The sequence below is a fragment of the Phalacrocorax aristotelis genome, chromosome 6 (genome assembly GCF_949628215.1).
Source record: "Phalacrocorax aristotelis chromosome 6, bGulAri2.1, whole genome shotgun sequence".
Taxonomy (NCBI): Eukaryota; Metazoa; Chordata; class Aves; order Suliformes; family Phalacrocoracidae; genus Phalacrocorax; species Phalacrocorax aristotelis.
The window spans coordinates 42,254,724-42,278,698 of record NC_134281.1 but is presented as its reverse complement, the minus strand read 5'-3'; the positions used below and the strand labels follow the sequence as shown (position 1 = coordinate 42,278,698).

The 23,975-nt window shown below is 49.0% G+C and overlaps 1 protein-coding gene across 4 annotated transcripts; it reads right to left on the bottom strand.

Moving 5' to 3' along the window:
• Positions 1–264: 264 nt before the first annotated feature.
• On the bottom strand, positions 265–23,952 carry KANK4 (KN motif and ankyrin repeat domains 4). Of its 4 annotated transcripts, none has more exons than XM_075097395.1 (10): positions 23,873–23,952; positions 12,782–12,864; positions 9,478–11,391; positions 8,432–8,543; positions 6,833–7,048; positions 6,159–6,246; positions 5,526–5,745; positions 3,967–4,109; positions 2,839–3,039; positions 265–1,964 (listed from the first exon to the last, which is right to left on the bottom strand). In XM_075097395.1, exons 2-10 carry the CDS (start codon positions 12,795–12,797, stop codon positions 1,863–1,865), a joined length of 3,012 nt encoding a protein of 1,003 aa, XP_074953496.1. In that variant the 5' UTR covers positions 12,798–12,864; positions 23,873–23,952; the 3' UTR covers positions 265–1,862. The 4 variants fall into 4 exon arrangements, with proteins under 4 accessions (XP_074953496.1, XP_074953495.1, XP_074953497.1 ...); XM_075097394.1 differs by lacking the exon at positions 23,873–23,952 and adding an exon at positions 23,115–23,312; XM_075097396.1 differs by lacking the exon at positions 23,873–23,952 and adding an exon at positions 14,534–14,603.
• Between the last annotated feature and the right edge of the window lie 23 nt (positions 23,953–23,975).

The window sequence follows — 23,975 nt, the reverse complement described above, 5'->3', positions numbered from 1 at the left end:
CTACACCCCACCCCAGTTTTTTTCTGTCCAGTGAGCTGGGGCCTGAGACATCCTGGGGTGGGAGGGGGTTACTGATCTGCAGAAACACCTCAAAAAAAATTACTGATTTAATGATGTGCACATACGTGGAGTCACGACAGGCTGAGGGCTTTCCTTGCCAGCCTTTTGCTTTTAGGGGTCAGTCTGTCTGTCAGCGCATCCCTGCTGCCTCGTGTCAGGAGAGCACTGCGGCAACGGGGACAGGCACAGAAGAAAACACAAGTAAAGGCTTAACTCAAGTTTATTTATACATAAAGGAGATAACTGAATTTTGAGTTTAAAAAAAAAGCAGATAGACATTTGCAATGATGAATGTTTATGACTGAAACCATGAAGAAAGGAAAGAAATGGAGTAGATGGCAAATTTCAGTGGAAATAAGGTGGCAAGGCCAGTCTTCCCCTCCCTGCAAGGCAAGGTAATGGGAGCATTACTGGCATAAGGACTGGGCCTCAGAAATGGCCTTGACACATATTGCAAGTAAGAGGGAAGGGGAAAAGGCAGTTCATGATGTGAACAAGCAGTCAAAGTAGTCCAAGATTAACTTGCGCTTAGTAACAAAAAAAGAAAAGTAATTAACTAGGGAGATTTGCTTTTAGCAATGGCAAGTAGATCTGGGTTTATGGACATGTACTACGCACCAGCTCAACTGGTGATGGCATCCAGGTCCACCAAAGGCTACAGAGATGCAGCACAGCCTCATGAAATGGAATTTCCCAGTCTGTAGCAACATAATGACAGTGTAAAGATGTTTGGAAAAGTAGGGCCTGAGCCCTCCTCTCTTTGTCAGCAGCAGAGGGATTTAAGAAAAAAAAAAACCTGTCCTATGTATTATTTAAGGTGATGCTGGTCTGTGGGTCCCCCACAGTGTGTGCCCCATGTCAGGGGAGGCCCTGGCACTGGCTGACTCCGGCAGCTAAATCACGCCATGGCTTTACACGGCAGTAGCTTGGGCATCTCAACATAGAGCACAAGGGAAAGCAGAGAGCAGACTTTTCCCCAAAAGGCCTCTGTCAGCAAATTCCCTCGACAAAACCCTTGGACAACATTAATGCATCCCGGGACAGGAATCTGTTGTGCTCTTCTCATACTGTGCTCAGGACAACCTGATCCTCCCTGCTGTGCCTGAGCAACACGTGTGCTGATGCACGGTGCATGTCAATGGGCTATGCTTCCCCATTAGCTCAACCATAATTAGAAAAAAAAAAGGCGCCATATGGTAATTCCAAATACAGGCAAAACAGTGTCTGTGTGTTTGGGTCTGGTATACTCAAATATTTTGCTAGAGCATTAATTTTTAATTCTTATATCAGACCCACATAAGCAAACATAAATAGGATTTTATACTTTACATAATCCATCCAGCTTGTGTTTGCTGTTACATACACTGAATAATCACTGCCTGCCACTAGTACAGAAGAGCTAATAATAAATATTAGGACACAAACTTACAAGTTAAATGAGATACAGTTAAGTAGTCGATTAAAAGGACAACCATAATGTAAGGTTACAAAAGGCTAAGTATTGCTTTTCTAATGTGCTTTTCTCCTTTGTTTTGGTCGCTCACCTGCCAAATCTATACCAGGAGGAGCGTATAGGAGAGCTTGGAGTAATTTGTGGCAATGTGCATATATTGGATGGGTGTAAGCAGGCTTAATAAGGAGAATTCATCATGGGGAATGTATGCAGATAATTGACCGGGTTCATCCCCTGTATGTATGGAAATCCACGATATTAGCCCCAGCTGCCGAGGTGAGCAGCGGGGCTGTTCAAGAAGGGACTGTTTGTTTCCCGCTCCCCATCCTGGTTTCTTGTTCCCACTTGGTCACGCAGAGAGGGACGGGCTCTGCTCGGCATGGGCTCGCAGGAGGGCTGCGATGTCCTCGTGAGCAGCGTGCTGGGCCAGTGACAGGGCCGAGTTACCGCCCTGTGGGGAGGAGGTGAAGACGTTACTGCCTGAATCCCTGCATCTTGCCCCAGCCACCCACATAAACCACCCAGTTCCATCCTCAACCACCTCCACTTCTTGGCCCCATCACTGCTAAGAGCGGCTGTTTGCAGTCTGCCCACTGATGTGTTTTTCTCAGCTCTCCAGCAAGCAGTTGGACAAGGCAGCTTCACATCCAGCTATTCACCCCCGAACCTCCTTCCCTGCATTTCCCCCCCCATTTCAAATGAGTCCTGCAACCTCCCCATGGTGTTTTGGGGCTTAACCTCAACCACACAAAATGTATCCTGCCTGTGCCTTCTCCTGGTCCCAGTGCCATTTCATGTTAGACAAAATTGTATTTTAATTAGAAAACAGTTGCAAAACTATAAATGTAGCCATGTGGCCCCATCACCGTAAGCCCATGCAGGAGGAGGATTTCCACCAGCCAGCCGTGCTAATCCCAGCCCAGCCCCATCCCACATGTCACCCCAGAGAGGTGTCTGTTCTCAGGGGAGAGTTAATTGCTGCTAATTTCTTGGAGCTGAAGCTCTCCTGCTTCCACATGTCAAGGATTTAATCTTTTTTTTTTTGTAGGTTTAGACTGGGTTGGGCTTTTCCCCCCAGTGCTACTGCCGGGGCTACAGCTGGGATGCAGGATGCCACCACAGCCACCCCATCCATGGCACAAGCATCGAAACCAGGGGTACCCTCCTAAAAGTGGACCCTTGATTAGAAAGTGGACCGAAATTGTACTTCACTTGAAAAACACCACTCAGGAATTGCTGCCCATAAAGCATGATCCCATGGGAGCTTTCCCTGCCTGGTGGATGTGAGGTGGTGTATGGGACCGAGCGCGGTGCCAGAGCCTTACCTTGTCTGTCAGTGTGACCTGGCATGTGGGCTGGGCCAAGAGGAGCCTGACGATGTCGGTGTTGCCCTGCTGGCAGGCCACCATCAGGGCCGTCATCCCCTCCTCATCCTGCAGGTTGACATCGGCCTGGCAGGAGAGGAGGGCTCGCACCATGTCATCCCGCTCGTGGCTGACCCCCAGCATCAGGGCAGTCTGGCCTCCCTGCAACCACACAGGGTGAGGCTGAACACCCCTTACCCACTGGCCTCCTATAGTCCTGCTCATTCAGACTGTTATATGTATTAATAATAAGGAATGTTATTATTGCATATATATAAAATATTGCATAGTACATATATAATAATTCATCTTACTAATGCATATTACTGCATATTATTAGTAAATAACACTGGAGCTCTTCAGCAGGTATTGCAGGAGATATCTGCTCACTTGCACCACCGCCACGTGAGGGTCTCTGCAGCAGCTCCCAGCTGCCCCCTTAACCCTCCTGAGTAGTTTAACTTAGGTCTAGACTAACTTTTACAGCTGTTTGGAAGAAGAGCTGGGTGAATACTCTGCCATCTGTAGGACCAAAAATTTGTGACTCGTGAAACGACTGCTCACCAGCAAACCTGGGGATGCTGTACCCCGGGATCCACCCCGCACCACTCTTTGCTGGCATCACTTCCAATTTTTTAGCTCAGAAAAATTGTTCTGCAAAATTTTCAGCCTTCCTTTTGCCTCTTTGTTTTACCCAGCTCTCACATCCCTTCACAGGGAGCTGTTGAGTGGCAGTGCTGCAGTTTAGCTGAGTTTGCTTTTGTAACTTTTGGGAAACAGCAACTCCAACCCAACATCTACCGCTGAGTCTCAGCCTGGCACTGCACATGCAGTGTAAGGAACTTGAATAATATACCGCCCGCTCCCACAACCCGACACCTCTATGGGGACACGATAATGCCACAGGCTGAATTAGCATCACATAAATGATGGCTGTAAATCGGAGGCTACAAGCTCAGCAGGAGCCACTTTGCAGATGCCTTTGCCAAATAAGTGGGCTGGTTGCCCTCCACCCGTGCCTGCGGCATGACCCCACGTGAGGCCATGCTCAGTTTGCAAAGAAACAGTAGAACTACTATCAGGACGCACCTGGGCAGCTCGCAGGTTGACATCCCCCTCCTTCAGCAGCTTCATCACCACGTCCATGTCCTCGCCCGTCTCGGCAGCTGCCAGCGGGGTGAGCATCACTGCTGTGTAGCCAGCGCGGTTCTGCAGGTCCAGGCGGCACAGGCCTGGTGGGTGATGCACCATACAGGAGCAGGATTCAGCCCCATGATGAATCAGACGGAGAGAGACAAGCAAACAGGGAGGAAAGAGGGAATTATAAAATACACAGCATCTTATGTCCCCAGAAACAGGAGTTTCCATAATGATAAAGGATTGAGATATATCTGTGTTAAATATGTAATCTTGTGAACACAGCAGTAAAGGATATTTGGTGCTACACATTGCTACAGTTAATTACAATTGCTGAGGTCAACTCAATTAACTTCAAAGACCATAACCAAAAAAAAGGGTGGGGATAGTTAATGCCTTGGGCACATGCCAGTTTTGGAGCTGTGGCCTGTTTGCTTCGACTCCTGCAGCAAGGGAGCAGCAGAAAGACAAATGTCACCCAATGGACTGTGTAAATCCATCCTGGCCCAGTTTCACTCACTTTTCACCTCAAAGAGCCTATTTCCAACTCCACCATGAAGAACGAGCCATGTCTGACAGGCTGGGGCTCACATCCAGCCTAGCCCCGGAGACCCAGCCGCCCCGGGTACTCAGAAGCAGGAGGGGACAAACCGCCATGGCTCCCTGTGCGTCTGTGGCAACAATCGGGTTATAGATGGGTATGATAATCTGCCATTTCCCTAACATTTAACAGATTTTCTGGCCCATGAGAAAAGGCCAAAGTGCCTTTATTCTTCCTGAGCGCACGTGCGTTTTTTCCCCCATACAAGCTCAGCTGAGATTTTTCTTTCTTTGTAACTTGAGCTGAATGTTCAATAGTTTAAAATGGAATTTTTCTGCAGTGCTGTGGGGTTTGTTACACTCTCAGGGGTCTGATCCTCCAGCTCCAAGCCATGATGTGGCATTTGCTGCTACAAGAAGCTGGGGGAGCCACCCCATCCCACCTGGACCAGGGCCAAGAGACACTCCCCTTGGCCATGGGGACACTGAGCCCTCTCCAAAGTCAGACTGCAAAGCCCTCAAGATGTGTCAGGGCCCTGAGGGCACTAATGAGCCTTAATGTCCTTGAGGGGCCTCAGCTGGGACCCCTGCCCACACCCATGGGACCAGGGCCAAGCTATGGAGGAGGATGCTGGTCTTCAGATCAACCATGTCTCCTGGGTGGACCTTGGGCCCCACATTTGTCTCCTGGGTGGACCTTGGCCCCATGCTTGTCTACCGGATAGCTCTCTTGCATGCAGGTTGTAGTTCATCCCCAGCCCCACCTCCGTCCCAACTCCTTTTGCTCCTGACAACTCCCTGGGAGGACCCTGGACCTCATTCACTGTTTGCCATGTCTGGGACTGTTGATGGATCCCTGTTACCTGGCTCTGCTGGCCATGGTCATCCCCTATGGGACCATGCCCCATTGGCAAGTGCAACATAAAGTAACTTCGACACCCATCTCCAACAAAAGCCGTGGCTGTTCCTACCTGTGTCTAGCAGGAGCTTTGCAATTGGGAAGTTGGAGTGAGAAACACTGTAGTGAAGGGCTGTGTTGCCATTCCTGTCAGCCAGGTTCACCACCATTGCCAAGAGCTGGGGCTGGATGGACCCCAGTGCCTTGAGATATGCTGCAACCACCTCTGGGCTGGAAGACTTGCGGCTTGACACCCGGAACCACTCCTGGCAGACAGTGCTCAGGACATGCCGCTGAAAACACCAAGGTCTCACCATTACTCCTGGGGTAGTCATCCTGCAAAACAGTTGCTGCCCTGGCTCCTCACCCCACACCACTTCATCCTGTGCTCTGGCATCGCCCAGCCGGTATTTAGCTCGTGGTTTGGGGATTACTGCTATAACTTAAGGAGGAAAGGAATTTCCTGTGGTAACTTGAATGAGTAAGCAGAGAAAGCCATAATCTTTTTTTTTTTTCCCCTTTTCCTTTCTTTTTGGCTATTCTAAAACTGACTCAGAGGTCATCTTGTGCCCCCTCTCCTCACAAAGCTACATGTCCATGGCATGGTAAGGCACAGCCTGCAACATGCTGTCAGGATAATCTTATCCATTAAATGTAACCAGAGGGTGGGAAATGCATCTGAAATGGGATTGAAAATTATCTGTACCAGATGCTTGTCACTTGTGGTCCTGATTTCTGAGAGGTGCTTGCTGAGTAGCTGGCAGTCGGCAAGGAAGTCTTCAGACGGTTTGCATCTAAAGGGAAAATACTTTTGTAAATCCAACATGAGACATAACTTGCAGGAGATATTGAAGCAAGAAGGAGACCACGCGGTTTAGGTCAGAATACATTCAACTTATTCAAGTGCTTAGTTTTATGGACACAAATTGTCCCATTGACTTGACACAAATTTTTCGGTAGAAAGTTAAGCACTTAAATAGGTGTCTAAGTCCAGAGTCCCAGAGCTGCATGGTCAACTTCATCTGTTACAAGAAGCCTTGAAGGGGGAAGGGGGGAATCTTTTTCCTGAATCTGCAAAGAATTTTACTTAGAAACCTTACTTGAGAGGGGAGAAATGAGGTCATTCGAACTAAATATACTCACTCTGCCTTTTCCACAATCAAGTGTGGAATCAATCCCCATTAGATTCTGTAGTAACTAAAAAAAATCTTTAGCTCTTTAAAGCATTTTCCCCTGGCTACAGAGGTCAGTAGCTGCATTTCCACCGAGCAGATGAAGCACTGACCCCAGCCCTCTAGGAACGGCTGAATGCAGTGCCATTCGTCCTGTGCCTGCAGAAACATGCTGGAAAGCATGATTGCTGTCTGTTTTTCTGGTTACCTGTCAGCCTGGTGCTGAATGCAAGGCACTGCTGCTGCTGATGGCTCCTGCAGGTCGTCGTCCTCACGGCTCTCCTGCGAGGAGGTCCCCAAAGGAGCCCCCTCACCTTCACTACTAGCTTTTGCCTGTGCGGGCTCCAAATCATCAGCTCTTCTCCCCATCTCACTCTCTGTGTCCTCGTCTGATGGGCTGTCTTCGCTTGAAGTCGTTTCATAGCTATTTGGGGACACCACATGTTATTCTCTCCTTCCTGTCTGCAACCACAGGGCCTGACCAAGACTCATTGAAGACACCCACTGACTCCAATGGGCCTTGGATGAAGCCCAGAGTGATACGTAAGTTAAAAGGTTAGAGCCATAGAGCCACAGCCAAATTTGGGGTTAGTTTGGGGTGGGTTTTTTTGTCTTCTTTAAGCCAGAAGGCACGCGATAGAAGCAGTTAATTAGTGGTAGGCAAGGTTACTTCAGGGACTACTCAGTTGGTTTGGAGGGACGTCCATTGCACAAGCCCCAGCACAGCCAGGCAAGGGCTACATGCCGCCTCCCTGCTGGGAGCTCCCAGCACACTGGTGGGGAGCCGTGAGAAGCATGGACCCTGTGGCAATGTGGGACAGGTGGCATGTCGGCAACCTTGAGGACTGCTAGAGAAAAACTGTGTTTGCAGCTCCAGATCCAGCATGGACCTGAATCCACCATGTCCAAAAGTATTAATAACAATAATGTCTTCCATGAGACACAACATTTCACTCTGAGGGATCCCAAAACTTTTCTCAAACTAGTCAAGAGTCCTCTACTTGCTACAAGTTGTACCCATTTCAGTGACTGTTAGTAGAAGAAGCTCTACACAATAAGAGTAATACCCAATGAACCCAACAGCAGTAGCCATCGAGCTGGGAAGTCAGAGAAGTGTATGTCAGCAGAAACCAGCATCCAAACTTGCACACATAGCTGTTTGCACAGTGAAAAGAAAGTGAAATGCATCCTGCCCTCTTCATGCCAGCACACTCCTCAATAGAAGATGTGCCAGTGCTGCTCTCAGAGGTGCATCTACAGCACATGTTGTATCTAGTTAGCTCAAAGGCCAAAGTGTGTTAGATATTGGATACACAGAGAACTGGGTGTTGGAGCACAACTTAAAATATGAATCTCCTCCTCCCCAAGATAATGCCTTGTTTACTGAAATAGTCTTCCCTCAGTCCCTGAACCAACATCTGTTGGCTATCACTGGAGCATGGAGAAAGGTTAGTGGCAGTGTGCCCACACAGGCAATGCTGACCGCCTCCAAAACCCACCAAAGTTAGAGGGAATCTTCCCATGGACCCAGTGGGGTTTTGGATGAAGCCCCAAAAGATGGTGTGCAGAAAGTGTCAGTCCCCAGGATGTCCCTTGCTGAGCTGAAAACACCAACATCTTTTCTACAGGGTTACTTACAGGTTATCAGTGCTGGATTAAAGAAGGGAGAAAGAGGCTCCATTTCAAATGGCCTTTTAATCAAGAGGTTTGGAGGGGAAAAGAGGGGGAAAAAAAAGAATTACTTCTTCAGCGATACAGAGGACATCACGTGTTAAAAGGCAGTTTTATCTTCTGAATGGATGCTTACCCACCATTTACCCCAACAAACTGAAGATTCTTTTTGGTCCCATTGCCTCCTGCATGGAAACCATAACCTTTCTTTTTCATGATAGATTTAAGACTTGTGGTTGGAGAGATTTCTAGCAAAATACAAAATAATAGATTAATTAAGCAGATGTGCCATAATTATCAATTATGATTCTCAACCTCTAGAAACAAACTACAAATCAAAACCATAAGCATCTTAGTTCATCTTAGGTGATGCTTTTTACGTCTTGCAAAACTACTTATGCACCTGGCCACAACGTGAACCTGCCCTGCCACCTTTAAAATACAGGTCTCAAACATCTCCAAGTGACTAGGAATATAAAGGAAGTGACTGGGCATTATATACGTGTCCTATGAATATAAGTATGTTTTACTTTTGTACTAATGTTTTCCTTTTTTTTTTTTTTCAATACTAATGTACTGGAAATCTATATAAATCTTCTGTAATACTACATGAATGAGTCTTTCTAGTGGAGTTTGAATAGTCTCACATGTATTGCTTATAAATAACAGGCCACTTATCTATTTGCAACTCCTGCCACCAGAGAACAGGCAGTCTTCAGTTTGGGATTCTTATCTTCATATAAGCTAAAATTATTTTAGATGAACGGCTGTGAGTTGCTTAGTTACCTTGAATTGGTTTTGGTTCTGATGAACTTCATGCTGATTTAACCCAGATGAGCATGAGTCCCATATCCTAGCAAACTGAGATGTTCAGTCAAATCAAGAAAAATGGTTATTTGAAGGAATAGCCACAAGTATGGCCACTTTTGGAAGCTGATCCTGCATATAACTGAGGCACAGCTTTACCAGCTTCTACATGGTTTCCTTTGCTTTTTTAATTTAAGATCATATAGCTTATGAGGTACAGAGATTTGCATTTCTCATATATGTGGGGGGCGCTCTTTCTGATCTGACTGATACTATTTATTCCACCAAGCTCCACGGCATTACCCTGCTCAACACTTGAATAAATGGGAAGAGATTTGGCCTGGACACATTGAAACCCACGCCAATATTATTTACCCAACTGTTGATAGTGTGTGTTCGAATTCTCCGTATCTGTGGGCCCTTGCGTAGAGTAGGCAGAGAGCAACGAGTTTAAGGAATTAACTATTTGGTTCTGAATGGAGCTGAGCTTGGAAGCCGGCTGTTTAATAGCGCTTGCTAACTCAGGGTAGCCATGCTCCAAACACAGCCACTGCTCCTGCAAAAGCTCCTGGATTTTTTTTACGTATTGGCCGATGGGGTCAACAGCAGGGAGCTCCTTGTGGTCAGGTGGACCTTCCTCTTCGAGCCCATCTCGAGGTTTATCTTCACCAAAGCCTGACTTCTTTTCTGTGTTTGAGCCAATTCTTGTTCTTCGATAGCTTTCTGCAGTCACTGTGTGAGCAGAGGGACTCTGGGTATCACAGTTATTCCTGTGATTTTGATTGTCATCGCTGAGTTGCTCATCAATCTTCAACTGGGTGAAGCATGGTGCGTGAAGGTCAGCCTTAATGTCAGCTTCACCCAAATGTCCAGGTCTCTCTCCGCTGACACCAGTACAAGTGTCTGCCAGTCCCTGATCTCTCCAAGCACCCCGCTCCGTTGCCTGTGTGTTCATGTTGTCTGCTCTGCGGATGCTGCATCCTATGGATTTGGTGGAGACTAGGATATTTACATTGATGCCTTTATCATGGGCTTGCTTGGCCCCAGTTACCTGCGAGAGGTCAGTGTTCACTGCTGCATCATAGCACTGCAAAGCCCCCCCACTCTGCCTGGATGGTGGCTTGGCCTTTTTGGTGTTTTCCCGGCACAGCTTCTCTTCCAGCTGAGCTTTGGAGCTAGCTAGTAACTTAATGCATTTCTCCTTCTCCTTGATCTCATGATCCTGCTGCTCCAGCACTGCCCTGATCTGCTCAAGCTCTTCTTTCTTCTTGCTCAGCTGCTCCTCCAGAGCAGCAATCTGCTGCTTCAGTGCGGCGACCCCGACAGGCTCTCCTGCATCACAAGGCTGAGGACCACAGCTTTCCTTATTCTTTATAGCCTGGACACTCCCCTCCTCAGCTTTCTTCAGCACGTTTGGAGAAATTGCACTTACACTTAACTCCCCTTCCCCAGGGTTCATGTTCTCCTCTGCAAGCTGGAGGGTGCCGGCGTCAGCAGCATTGCCCTCCTCGCCTCCGCTCTCCATCACAACCTGCAGCTGTGGTGCTGCAGGATGCTGGCTCTGCCATGGGGGCTGCACCTGCACCAGCCCTGGGCTGCCTCCACCCAGATGCTCCTTCTGCCCCATGGAGGCATCTTGCTCCAAGACCATCTTCCGGGGGAGATTTAACATGATGCCGTCAGAGCCAGGTGAACATGACGTGGGATGAAATGTGCTTTCAGAGCTGTTCTGGTCATGGCAGAGCTGCGGAGGTGGCCAGAGGGGTGAGGGCACCCTCCCGTCCCCCGGCAGGGCCTGGCCGGGTGGCAGTGCAGCGGGCATGCTGGAGGCTCGCAGTAGCTGCGGCCGCCCACGGAGCTCACCCTCCTGCCGCCCCAGCTCCACCTGCCGCCGCGTCTCTGCCAAAAGGGCTTTTCTCCGGTAACTCGGCTCATCAGCCATGGGAAGGGTCAGCTCACTGGGCAGGAGGGAACAGGGCATCTCTTCCATCCCGAGGGATGCCTTTCGCTGGGGGAAGGAGCAGGTTGCTGTCCAGCTCTTGCTGGGAGCAGACGTGCATCCATGGGAGCCGTTTTCAGGCAGGCTGAAGTTTCGGGGCAGGGTGCTGAATTTCGGCTGCTTGGCTTTCCGATGGATGTGAACCCTTCTGATGGTGTTCCCTTTCTCAATGTCGTCCACGTACTTAAGGAAGTCCAGGTCCAAGTGAAAGCCATATGGCGTCTCCACGGAGTAGGGGAGGCTGCGGGGCTGCTCCCTCTCGCCGTCTGGTTTGGGTGGCTGGCCGTTTGCTGAAACAACCCAAAAACAAAAGAGATGACTGAATTTTGAAGACAACAAATTAACAAAAAATATGCTTAGAGCAGGGGAAAAATGTTGCTGCTTTTTTTTCATCTCAGTTTCAGGCAGGCAGGGGCTGCAGTTCATTATCATGGAGGCTTGTGGTAAAAACGCAGCAGCATGTGCCAAGGTCCAATCCGGTTTTCCGGAAGCGAATCAGGTAATAGTTGCACTGAGGAAGCTGTAAATTTGCTGAAATCATGGCTTTAATTGGCAATTAAGCAGACAGCAGGATTTGCAGGCAGAGCTACATGTCTGTGTGAGTATAAGAAGCTGCCTGATGTATAGTAAATCCAGCTCAAAAAACTAAGGTGGAACAAATCTGTGACAATTACATTTTTCAAGGCTCTTGGTTTTAACTTTTCAGTGGTGTAAGTAGTGCCACGCACACCAAGCAGGAAAATCATTGCATCGTTTCATCAGCAAACACCAGGTCACAAATTATTCCTTGAAAATGATGAATACAGCACCGAGCAGAGGTCAGACCCAGACAGCGCCAGTTTTACAGAGCTGCATCCATGCGAAACACGTGCCTCCCAAGGTGACTGGCTGCACACCACCAACTACAGCTTTTAATTGAGGAAAATCGCCAAGAAATGCGTGACAGTGTTTGCCCACCCAGATGTTGCAGGCAAATGGCACAGCTCCAGCAGTGCAGCCCAAGGCTCCTTTTTTAATGCAACTTAATACAGTCAGATTCAGCCTGCAAAAATTCACAGTCCCCAAATTTCGGCCTTGAGGGTCTAAATACTTAAACCCCTTTATCATTGCTTATTTTCCTTTATGCTGCAAGTCCCTGAAATCACCATGGTTTGGGCTGCTTTGCACCTCTCAGCAAACAAGCCATGCTCTATGAGGATGAGGAGGAGCAGCTCCACCAGGAGAAACCAGGTTTCATGGCTGCTCCCTCTCTCTCCATCCTGGTGCAGCAGCTGCATGGGGACCAGCAGAATTTGGCATGGCTTTCAGAACCACTCATCACAGAGCATCACCAAGATGCAGCTGGCTTTCTGATGGGAAGCAGCACTTGAAAGTCAGAGGAATGACAGAGGGAAAACATCACGCAGGGTAATATGGCACAAGAGCAAAGCCCAGGCAGTGGAAGCAGAGGAGATCTGTCCTGCCTGCAAAGGACAGGAGGACAAACGTGCTGAACTGAGAGCTGCGGTTTAGGAAGTCTGCATAATACATGAACAATGCATTTTTCACCTCCTGGCCCTAGCACATTTCTATAGAAAACAGGTTATTTGCAGTATTTCTGGTAAGGAAATTACTTCAGGGCTTGGTTGGGTTTTTTTTCAAGAAACAAATGAGCAAACAAACACCCTGCAGCCTCCATACCATCTGTCTTCTCCATGGTGTGGTCTAATTGGGCTGTCAGTTAAACATCTTCTGACAAGCTAGAGCAGATGAGTCGCTTCACCCTTGAAAAAAAAAAAAAGATATATTTTAATTTTAAAAAAGGCTCAATCATCTGAACTTAATCTCTCCTTAAAGCTTTACACCTCTTCACAGGCCACCCTCCTCTTATTTCCCATATTCTGCAGCCTGACTGTGTCTGCTAAGCACTTGCAATCTGCTTAAATCAATAGTTCCTTTTCCAGTGGTCACAACTCATGGTTCATAGACACATCCCAGGCAGTTGGTTCTTATAAAACATGCCCTGCATTACAGATGGTTTTGACTGCAAATGAGAAAAGACAGACATTTAGGATAATTTCAACTGGGCTTGAGATAGATGGCACAACGACTCTTCATTGACTCTGAAAAACAGCAAGGGATATAAACTATACACAGAAATGACTGGGTTTAATGCATAACAACCAAAGATTCAAAATTTATGTTATATCTTGTTCAAACAAAACCCATTATTTCAGTGCATGTTATAAAAAACCTTCACAAATTCCACTAAAATACAGACAAATCGCTTTAATATCAGGGGAGATCTTCAGGTGGAGATCTACCACAGCCTGCACTATGAACTTCACATCCAGCTGCGTCTGTATTGCCCTCCAGCTCTTTCCCATCATGTAGACACAGGCAAGACCCTCCTGGAGCATGAGAGGAGATTAAGGCTCCGTGCCCTTTAGGAAGACACAGGGAGGTGGCTAGCAAGGGAGAAGGAGGTTAAGGCAGTTGGACATCACTGTAGGCGGCTTCCTGACTTGTATGAGAAGGGCAACATTGGCCAGAGTGAGGTGGTCTGTCTTTTAGTTCCTGCTATGGGGGAAAAAGTGGGTGTTTCTTGGAAAGTAAGTTGCTTACTTAGGATATGACTTCAAGTATCTAATTTGGTTCCTGGTCAGAGATGGTCCCACAGCAGCTTATCTGGCAAGATAACTGGATATGCAGTACAGATTAGGATATATGGAGTATAGAGGTGCTGCTGTTATCTCTTCTAGAAGCGCTGACATGTCATGGTTTAACTACAACAAAGACCATCAGGAAAACAAAGCCAAATACTGTTGTGTTGTTATCACAGTACAGATACTTTGAAAGATCCAAACCATTTAAAGAAACTATTAGTTCTGTCATTCAGGTAAGCATGTTTATTGTCAATGTATAGCCCTGATGGAAGGAAAGTTGGAAGGGTCCCAACTCAAGGAGAACATCAAAACTCTCAAAAGCTCCTCCAAGGTTGGTATCGCCTCAGTGCTCGTGTGGCCAGATGGCAACGCCGATGCCCGCCCAATGCCATGCAAGCTTCTGAAACACCTTGGCCAGGGGCTTCCTGACATGCTCTCCAGTTAACTGCTCTTCTTCTATAACGGCCAATAAACAGCACGTGCCAAAAAGAACACTAACCTCTATCAAATGGGGACTTTTTAAAATTTCCACTTACAGTCAATTACAGAGCACTTACAGATCCCAGCTACTGTCTGACCAGCTACATTGCACTCTTCTAGGTTATTTATTCAGAGGGATGGAGCCAGTGAATAGGATGCTTTTTAATACCTAAATAATTACATCCAATTGGTTCATTTATGAGCTAGTTGGGTCCCAACTCTGCAGCCCAAACTGATACTATGACTTTTTTCTTTTGACCAGCCTACTTCAAAATTGCCTTGTAAAAGGATGCTGAATGTACCCTACCAGTTTGCTGATGTTCTGTCCCCCACCCCGGTGCAGCTCAGGCATGGGGCAGATGGCTTTGAGCCAAAACCATGGCTCCTTGGACCTCACAGGTGCTCTCCAATGCCTGTCCCTAATGAAAATGAGACAAAAATGAAGTGATCTACTGGAAGAAGTGCACCCATATGCCCAGGGTCTGGCCCACAGTTTGGGGCAGGACACAGTTTTTAGGTGGGTATTCATCCTGCTAAAACCTGTTACGCTGACCCTCTGTTGGGTTTTGTATTTGTTGAGTTTTTTCCTATGGCATAGAATTGAAGAATACTTATTTCCCCCTCCAGGCAGCTGACATTGTCACATGCACAGCATTGCTGATTTTCACCTTGAATGAAATTACATTGCTTTTCTCAAGGCAATAATAAATATATACAGAAATGGAAATCAAGAAGGCAAATATATGAGAAGGCAAAAGCAGAGAGCGAACTGGTTTTATTCCCTGGGGCAGTCCATTTGCAGGGACAATGTACTGTCTTTTTAAATAGCCCTGTCTCAAACACTGGCTCTTTACAGTCACATTTAACCTCTCTTTTACTCTGTCCCACTTGCCAGGCAACGTAAGCACCCACCTGCTCCCCCATCCAGCCCAGCCAGCAGAAAGGAGAGCAGCATTACACCCCAGAAGATTTAAAGAACAAATTAACTGAACCACAAAGACAAATAGATATGAATTTCATTCTCCGAGAGCATCTTGCTAGTTATTTTAAATTGGAAACATTTAACTCTGTGCCTATAAATAAGAAGATAATTCATCCCTGCTGAGCAGCACGTTAGCACAGTCTCATTAGCTATAACACAACATTTTTTTGAGCTCTGCCTGTCTGTTCTCCTGCACTGCAGCAATGGCTTTAGCACTTTGTGGTGAAAGGAAAAACTATCATTAGAAAAGCATCTTGTCATGTTACTTTCTCATGCTCCCACCTACAAATCCATAGAGGAGCAGAGGCACTTGCCTCCCTCCAAGGCATCTTTTCCCATGCCTAGAGCCAGCAGTGAAGGGTTCAGGGCAGCAAACATGCCCTTTCCAGTTGTTAAAAAGTTGGTCAGCTGAGCAGTGACCTTGCTCGGAAAGCAAATACAAGTTTAAAACAAAAAGCGCAAAAGAGGGATTAATTTTCTAATAAAGTAGCCCATCGCTCTTGTATGACCTTTCCGAGGACAATTCAAACCTGCTGTATAAAATGAGTTACTTTCCATACCACAGATAACTTTTCCATAAAACACAAAACACTAAGCGCTGCTTGGGCTGTCACCAGGCTGCCTCCCTTATTAGGAAAGATTACTGAAAAGACAGTCAACTATTAATGATATGGTTCTTATTATACCTGATGCTGCAGGCTGCAGCCAGAGCTCACCCTCTGCATGCTGCACCCTCCGAGGCTGAACGCATTAGTTATTCTGCTGAGTGCCTCTCCCAAGGAAATGCAAGTGGCTGCCGCGACTAAAAGGCAGTACCTTTAGTAGAAGCCGCAGAAGGTCTCAACATCCATAATTAATCCTGCTGAAGCCCCATTCCCACATGCAGAGCAGACACAGCCCTCAGCCCTTTACCCTTCTCGCTGCAGCTGTGGCCCCTCACATCTCTCCCATCCATCCGCTGTCCCCAGGAGACGCTGAACAGGACGGGGTGATGGCAGGAACGCAGCCGCACATAACCACGGCGAAGGCAGAGGATGCCTGACCCACCGTGCTGTGTCCTAGCGACTGCGAGGAGGGACGAGCAGCTGCCAGACTCCTGTGTGTGCCAGTGGGACTCTCCAAATAAAATGCTCCAGCCTTTCGCAGAGGGGTTATCAATGCAAACTTCAAATTGCAGGCAGGTGAGGCAGGGGCAGCTTGCAGAGCAGACACGGTGTGATTCTGGGCAGGGTATTCATGGCATGTGGCTCAGTGACAGGCAGAGCGTCGATCCCAAGCACCTGTGCTGGTGTTCCTGTCGGGCATCCTGGATTGCTGCACCCCCAGGCTGGCAACAGGGAAAAAAACCCTAGCCTCTGCTTGGAACTTGCAACAACTTCACGTCTGCAAAGGCAGAGGGGTTCAGACACTGCCTGGATCCCTGCAGCTGGGCTGTGAACTTCTTCCAGGGCTGGGAAAGAAAATCCTGAAAAGCAGAGGCATCCTACTGGGACCTGGAGGCTCTGTCAGGGGCTTTCACCAGGGACTTGCATCATGGAACAGCGCCAGCACCTTTCCCATCACTTAACAAGCAGCACAACCAAAATGCTCATGTTAGCCGGAAAAAAACCATTTCATTACTCTCTGCCTGCAGAACAGAACTGCCAGCACTCCTGCAGGCTCACTGCGCTCATGCAACTACTAAATGTAACTTTAACAGATTAAGTTTGAAGGAAAGCAGAAAAGTTTTGCCTTTGCAGGAAGTAAAATAGCCTGGGCGTGTACAGAAACAGCAGCAGTTTGTCCTTGCCGGCGCTCCCCAAGGCACAGATGGGTTAACTTCTTACCCGAGGAATGAAAAATAACCCCCCCCCCCACTTCAGCAGCCGGTTAAATGCTGCCTTTCCCACGCGGCTCCAGCATCCCACACCGCACAGGGCCTGGACTCCATGTTGACAGCTTTCTGCTTTCACAGGCAATTACTGTGCTTGGGGTTGAAAACAAACTTAAGAGCATGTTGGTTTATTTTCTGCCAAATTCTTCTGGTTTTTTATGCTTGTGCATCTTTTCTGAGCATATTCTGTTGCTTAAGTTCTCTAGACAAAGCAGCACAATAGAAAAATATACACATTTTTGTATGGCGCTGATTTTAAAGTAAGCCTAAAAGAATTGTTTTGTTTTCCCCCTGGAAAGACCTAGCAGGAATCTTTTAATTGGAGCATTTCCTTATCGCAATTATACACATAAGACCTACAGTTCTTCCCAGATGTAATCCCCGTGGGCCTGAAGAAGGTCTTCAAGTCTCCATCTCCCTAAATAAGCTTTTAATCAGGAACTAGCAATGGATGGAGTCAAAACATGCAAATTAATTAAATATGGGCTGGTGCTTGATGGAGCTACAACTGGCTTCAGATAGCTTTGCCCAACAGGGCTGGCGCAGGGTAGGAGATGGGGAGGGGTTTCACCTGGGCACACCCGAGATCATCCTGCAAGCATGAGGACTGAGGTCATGGCCTAAAACTGCTGCTGCTTTATGTTACACACTACAGCTGTCAGGGGATTTTGCTTTGCAGGCTGCTCGCATGGATGACAGGAAACAGGCGGCCACAGAATGGCTCAAAAGCCATCCTGTTGGTCCTTGGCCATCCCTGCCATGGCCACCGCTGCCTTCTTGGATGCTTTCAGGGCCGATGGGCTGGACGGCTGCCTGCATTCCTCTCCCCAAGCAGAAACGCTGCAGGAGGGCAAGTTTGGGCTTCACCTGCCACTCCCTGCTCCCCTCCACCACACAGACCCATGGATGGAGCTCACACTCGGTACCCAAAGGGTTACACCCAAACCTGCTCCATCTAGGCGGTCTGCTCAATTGCACAACCACCAGCCCAGCTATTACTGCAAGTGGACATACCAGGAATAAATATCGCCCCTCAGGGAATATTTGTTGTACGGATTTTTCAATTCTATTTTCACTGCAAAGGAAGAAAAATAACCCATTTCCAGTCTGCCTGGGACATCCACACTTGGTGGGATCTCTGTTGTGCAGCAGCGGGCTGTGATCAGCTGCCGGCTGGCACAGACACAGGAAGGAGTTTCCTTTCAGGAGGAAAAAAGAAGTTTGAAAACTTTGTGGGATTAAATAAGTAAATAAAAGCAGTTTAAATTCCTTGTTTGCATTGCCAGAAGTTGTCATGAGGTTTTCCAAAGTGAGCGCAAACAGCGTTTCTGCTGTAAGAGATCAGCATCCCGGGAACGCATCAGATGCCTTCCTGGGTGCATTCAGCATCATGCAACCCTTGCTGCCAGCAGCCCCGTGCCTCATGGCATCCCTCGGAAATGGCAGCTGGGACCACAGCAGATGTGGGCTGGGCTGGGCTGCCTGTCACAGGGCAGAAGACAGCTGAGCAGCCCCAAAATTAAAATGGGGAGACCCGAGCCCCAGGAGGCACACTGCTATAAACCCATCAGCATCCAGAAAGGTGAACTGGCAAGCTGGATCCGTCCCAGCCCAGCATGGACCCTCCAGTCATGCACTGCTTGACCCTGTGCTTGCTGGGCAGGCTTCTCTCCACACTGGTGTTACCTAACTGCATGTGCGAAAGCGGAGCAGGACTAGATTTAGGAATGCAAAACCAGTCACTGTATGGGAAGAGCAGAGGTGGTGGAGGCAGCAGGTAAAAAGGTATGATAAGAAAAGGGACATAAATCTTTAAAACCCTCTGAAAGTTAAATGCCGCATAGTCCAGATGCCTGCTTAAAATTCACCCTCCGTCCTGGGGCCAGCAGACAGCTTTGGCACGTGGCTTATGGCAATAGGTACCCTGCAGCGCCGGCCCCAGTGTGCTTTTTGCACCCCAGGCTGAAGCTCCCTCAGCTGCTGCCTGCCTGGGGCTTCTTGAGAGAAGAGCTGGGAGCTGGAAGCAGTTTGTTAGTGCTCGAGAGAGACAAGCTCCCTCTGCAACCCATCAGCTAGTGGTTACACCAATGGAGAGGTTCAGGCTGGCCTCCCATCCTCTGCCAGCCACCACCCTCTCTGCAAAATTATGTCCAGGAAGGAGCAGAGGGAGTTGGATGGGGCTGGAGCCGGGGGGTGCTCACATGGAAAACATCCTGGAGGTGTGTGGAGCCTCACTGGTGTTTGAGAGAGCAGCGGGCTTGCAAGAAATCTGAATAATTAACCCAGTGCCACTTAATAAAGACGACGATTGCTTTCAGTGTAAGCATGCAACCCTCGGCGGCCAGCAGTACTTAAACAGCCATTTCAGGCATCTTTTCAAATGGCAGTAATAAAGTTGTGCAGATACTGATTTTATTAAAGCTGCTTATTGCTGTTTAATAAATGTCAAGAGCTTCCTGCCAGCATTTCCATTAGAGACAGGTCAGGATGAGACTTGGAGATATCAGATATCCAAACTCTCACCCCCTTTTATGGCTCACTGGGAGAGGAAAATGATCACATTCAGCCCCTCTGATAACCTCTTTTCCAACTGACCTTCAGCTCACTCCAGCCATAGTCTCATAAAAGTTTTGGCTGATTCTCATGATTTTATCCTATGCCTTGAAAACTGTGACATTGTCCCTAAAATGTCTTTTCCCAGAGGCAGGCAATCAGAAAAACCACTCAAAGCCATGAATTGAAAGCACTCAACAGTCAGAAGGCAGACAAAAATCTGAAGTGACTAATTTCTAATATTTTCTCTTTTTATCTCAATCCCACAAGTTTGGGGGAGGGGGGGGACGACAGGGGATGACACACCAATAAAGCCCTCCTTTGACTTCTGGTCTCTTTCAAGTTGCTGTTTTCCATCTCCTTGACCTTGGGACAGGTTGAGCCTTGCGCTCGTGATACAGAGTAACTTCCATGTGGTCAAAGAAGCCGGTAGCAACTTTATGACAATGGAGTTGTCCTTGGTTTGGCCAGGGTTTGGTGCATCCTTGGGGCTCCTGTTCTCATCCCACTCAAGAGCCTGAGCTTCGGCCCTAGATGGGCTGGAAATGTCTCCATTTCCTAAGAAAAACCAGGATTCTTTGGGTGTTTTCGCAAGCTGGGTGTGGAGAGGGACCATCAAACAAAGGAGCTCCTGCTTGCTGGGAAAGGCTCTTCCACCCTGCTCTTGCGTGGCTGCTTGCTGAGACATGAGATGGATGGGGCAGCGCAGCGAAGGGTGTTGTGCCATGTTCGATCCCCTTGGTGCTTCCTGAAGGATGAAACTCTGGAGTTTGTGGAACTGGAGAAACCCACCCTGACACACAAACAGGGCTTCCTAAACCCACCAGCCGGAGAAATCTCCAAAAAGTGCATTTGTGACAGTGAAAGCCAACTGGCAATCCAGCGTCTGTCCTGTCTCACCCTCGTAAAGGTCCCATCATCAACACAGGTCCTCTCCCACATAAAGCGGGACTTTCAGGCATTTTTAGGAAAGCCCTATTCTCTGCATGCCTGTTTTTTTCTCTTCCCTGGGCAACCACTGCAGTCACAACAGGTTTAAAAACCTCTTCAAACAGGAACATTTATTTTTCAGGCCACCTGAAATCACTCTCCACGTTGATCAGGACAACAGAGAGGATGGACATGACACCTTCCTCCTCCGCCAGTGATTTCCACGTAGAAGACAGAAGTGCGGCAGTGGAATTCACATTTCCTCCTGTGCACACAGGTTATGGGGAGTGTTTAGGATATGGGGGCTTTCCTCTAGTTTTTTGCCCAAGCCCAGGCTGCACATTGCTGGTATGTTTTTGGCCTTCTTGCTTGTGCCACGACTGACATTCATCCCTGATGGACAGAGGAACTGGCTACTATAATGAATTGAAGATAATCACATTTGGAAGACAGAGGCCACTGTGTGTGCATGGGTTTTTCACTGTATTTCACATTTCTCACTCCACCAAATTGTCCACTTTCGTAGTATATTATCATAACAGTGACAATAACTGCTTTTTCATGTGCTGTTTAAACCCTGGGATGTGCAGGACTCGAGGTTTCCCGAGGCACAGCTCCGGAAATGTGAATTCCACCGAGGTCTAAAATAAATAAGGCTGAAGAAGGAGCTCTCTGCAGCTGGTTCCTCCCCACCGCTCTCCCCTCACGCTGACAGCATGCAAATGTGCATGGTCGGGGATTTCTGCCCTGAGCCACAGGCTCCGTCGTGCCCCTGAGCTGGGGTCAGGGCTTTACTAACTGAAATCTGCCACTCGCTGCTCTTGAGCAAGGCAGAGTCGCGTAACCTCATCATACGGGGCACCGAATGAAAAACACAGTAATTTAACATATTTATTTTTTTCTCTAACAAGTGGGCCCACGTCCACCCCTGGTGCTACTCCCAAAGCTTCCTTGAGATGACCCAAGATTTGATGCACAACACTCGGTGATAAAAATGCAACTTTCAGAATATTTGGTGGCTGTAAAACTGCAGGGGGAGGGACCTGAATCGCCAACGAGCTTCTGAATGAGCCTGTATTCCTCTAACACCGGCCATCTCATAGAATCTCAAAACTGTTCCTGATGCGAAGGATGTTTGGAGACCAAACCTCTCCCTCCCGAAACACACCCACGCCGAGGACACAGAGGCTGTTTGACAGGAAATAACATTGCACTCCTGCTTGGTGGGAAATAAGTATGTGGGGGGTGTTTTTGGTTAGCTGAGAACAAAGGGAGACCGTGACACTGAATTCGATGGCTCCCGTGGTAATGGGACAGCCCCAGCACTGCACAATGGGGATGATTTCTGCACCTGGGAGACAAACCTTCTCCAGAACTGGACTTTGCATAAAGAAATCGAACATGGCCATGGTTTTCCTATTCACAAGTGGTTTGGAAACTACACCAAGAGACCGACAGTGCCCACAGCAGCAACAGGCTTCCCCCCATCTTATCTTTCAGTTTCAGGATTATTTTAATGAATCCATTAACTGATCCTGCCTCAACCACAGATTCCCTGGCCAGGTTGCTGTTCATCAACAGCTGTCATTTCGGCAGATATATTTATTTTTGAAATACTACAGTCGAAGTGAAAAATAATCAATCATAAACCCAAGGTTATGGGCTCCCTCCTCTCATTTACTCTTTTGGGAATCATTTAAGAGATCAGCTTTTTCCATTTAGTCCATCCCAAATCAAACGCAAAAACACTGGAAGACTGTGAAACAGGTATGAAGGTAACTGCTGTTATGTTTTACCCTTCCCTCTGCACTTCACTGCAGCTGCTGTCCTTACGCTGCACATGCTGCATTTTTGGGTGCTCACTGCCTTCATGTGGGCCACGCAGCTAAAATAATTAATTTTTGGTTTAGCCTCCGGACAAAGGAAACCCTTCCCGGTGGCGTCGCATCCCATAGCTGTGAGGAAAATGATACAACCCTGTCCAGTTCAGTCCCGCTTCCAACTCTGGAGGGTGAACATCATACCCAGAGCACCCAGACCAAAACTGCCTCCATCCTGAACTTACTTGGACTTGCATTTGGGTTATCTTCTCATGGACTATCCACCCTCTTCTACACAAACCTCAGGTGATGGTCTACCCCAGTGCCGCAGCTCCCTGTTCACACTCACTCTGATTTCTCCCAGAGCACAGTCAGAGCCCAAGATGTTTTTGCCTCAGGCCTGCGAGAAATCACAAGCCGAACACCAAGAGCTGACAAAGTGCTTGCACGGGGTACGCCTGGTCCCGGCAGAGCTGGATTGCTCAGAAATGCCCTGGCAGCAGGCGCTGCCGAGGAAAGGCGGTGCTGCCTGCGAGGGAGCGGCACTGCCCGTCCCTCTGTTCGCTGCCAAACGCGCTGCTGGAGCGGCCCCTCTCTCGGCCCCCTGAGGATGCAGAAACCCCGAGCTCAGCCTGGCCCTGCTCTGCAGCCGGACCTGCAGCCGAGCCCCACGGGACATGCAGCTGAGGGAACCAGAGCATGAACCTCACTAGAGACAGAAATTACTTACGGCGCCAAGAGTTTCTGTGTCCGGATGGCTGGGAAGCCGGCAAGGAAACGGAGAGAGGCTGGAGGCAGGCGCCGGCGACCGTGCTCGGCTGGGGAGGCTGGGCTGGGGCTTGTCTGAACCACATCTTCACAGCTGGGGAGGGTTTTACAGTTGGGCTTTGAGGCTAAATGCAACTCTGGCTGCTCTGGGATCCTGTTGACTTCCGCCACATTGCCAGGGGCCTGGGGGCCCTTCCCAGCCCTCACACGGTGACATCCGGGGGTCCTGTCGGTGCTCGGAGCCTTCCTGACCTCTCCCCACTTCCCAGCCACGCTCCGTGCCTCCGTCCCACACCAGAGGTGCGCTGGAAAAGCTCCCGTCCCGGGTGGTGCAGGACTGTTGCTGCCCCCAGGCAGCCGCTCGAGGGGCCAGGCACCCCTGAGCACCCCCAGGAGCACCCTTCACAGTGCTCCCGGGAACCCCTGAGCACCCCCGGAGCACAATACGGAGCGCCCCTGTGCACTTTCAAAGCATCCCCCTGAGCATCCTCCAGCACGGCCCGGAGCCACCCTTGGAGGCGCCCCCACAGCATCCACCAGCGCACCCCCGGAGCACCCGCGGCACCTCCCTGGGGCGCCCCTCCGGAGCAGCCCGCGGGGGGGTCAGTCCCCCGGGCCCCCCCCGGCTGCTGGGATCCGCGGCCCCCCGCCGCCGGCCAGCCGGCCGGCCCCCTCCCGGGCTCCCCCGGCCCGGGCCCCCCCTGCGCGGCGCGGCCGTACCTGGGAGCGGCGGAGCGCGGCGGGCGCTGCCGGCGGCCCCGCTGCCTCCGGCGGGCGGTGCCCGGGGGCGGGGCGGGGCGGGGCGCCCTCCCGGGGCAGCGGG

Bases quoted from the DNA above. Each gene is read 5' to 3' on its own strand.
- KANK4 (XM_075097395.1), bottom strand. The intron at 5,746-6,158 runs GTACAGATAATT...TGGTGTTTTCAG, and splicing joins CCACAAGTGACAAGCATCTG to CGGCATGTCCTGAGCACTGT. The intron at 3,040-3,966 runs GTGCGTCCTGAT...GTGTGGTTGCAG, and splicing joins TCAACCTGCGAGCTGCCCAG to GGAGGCCAGACTGCCCTGAT.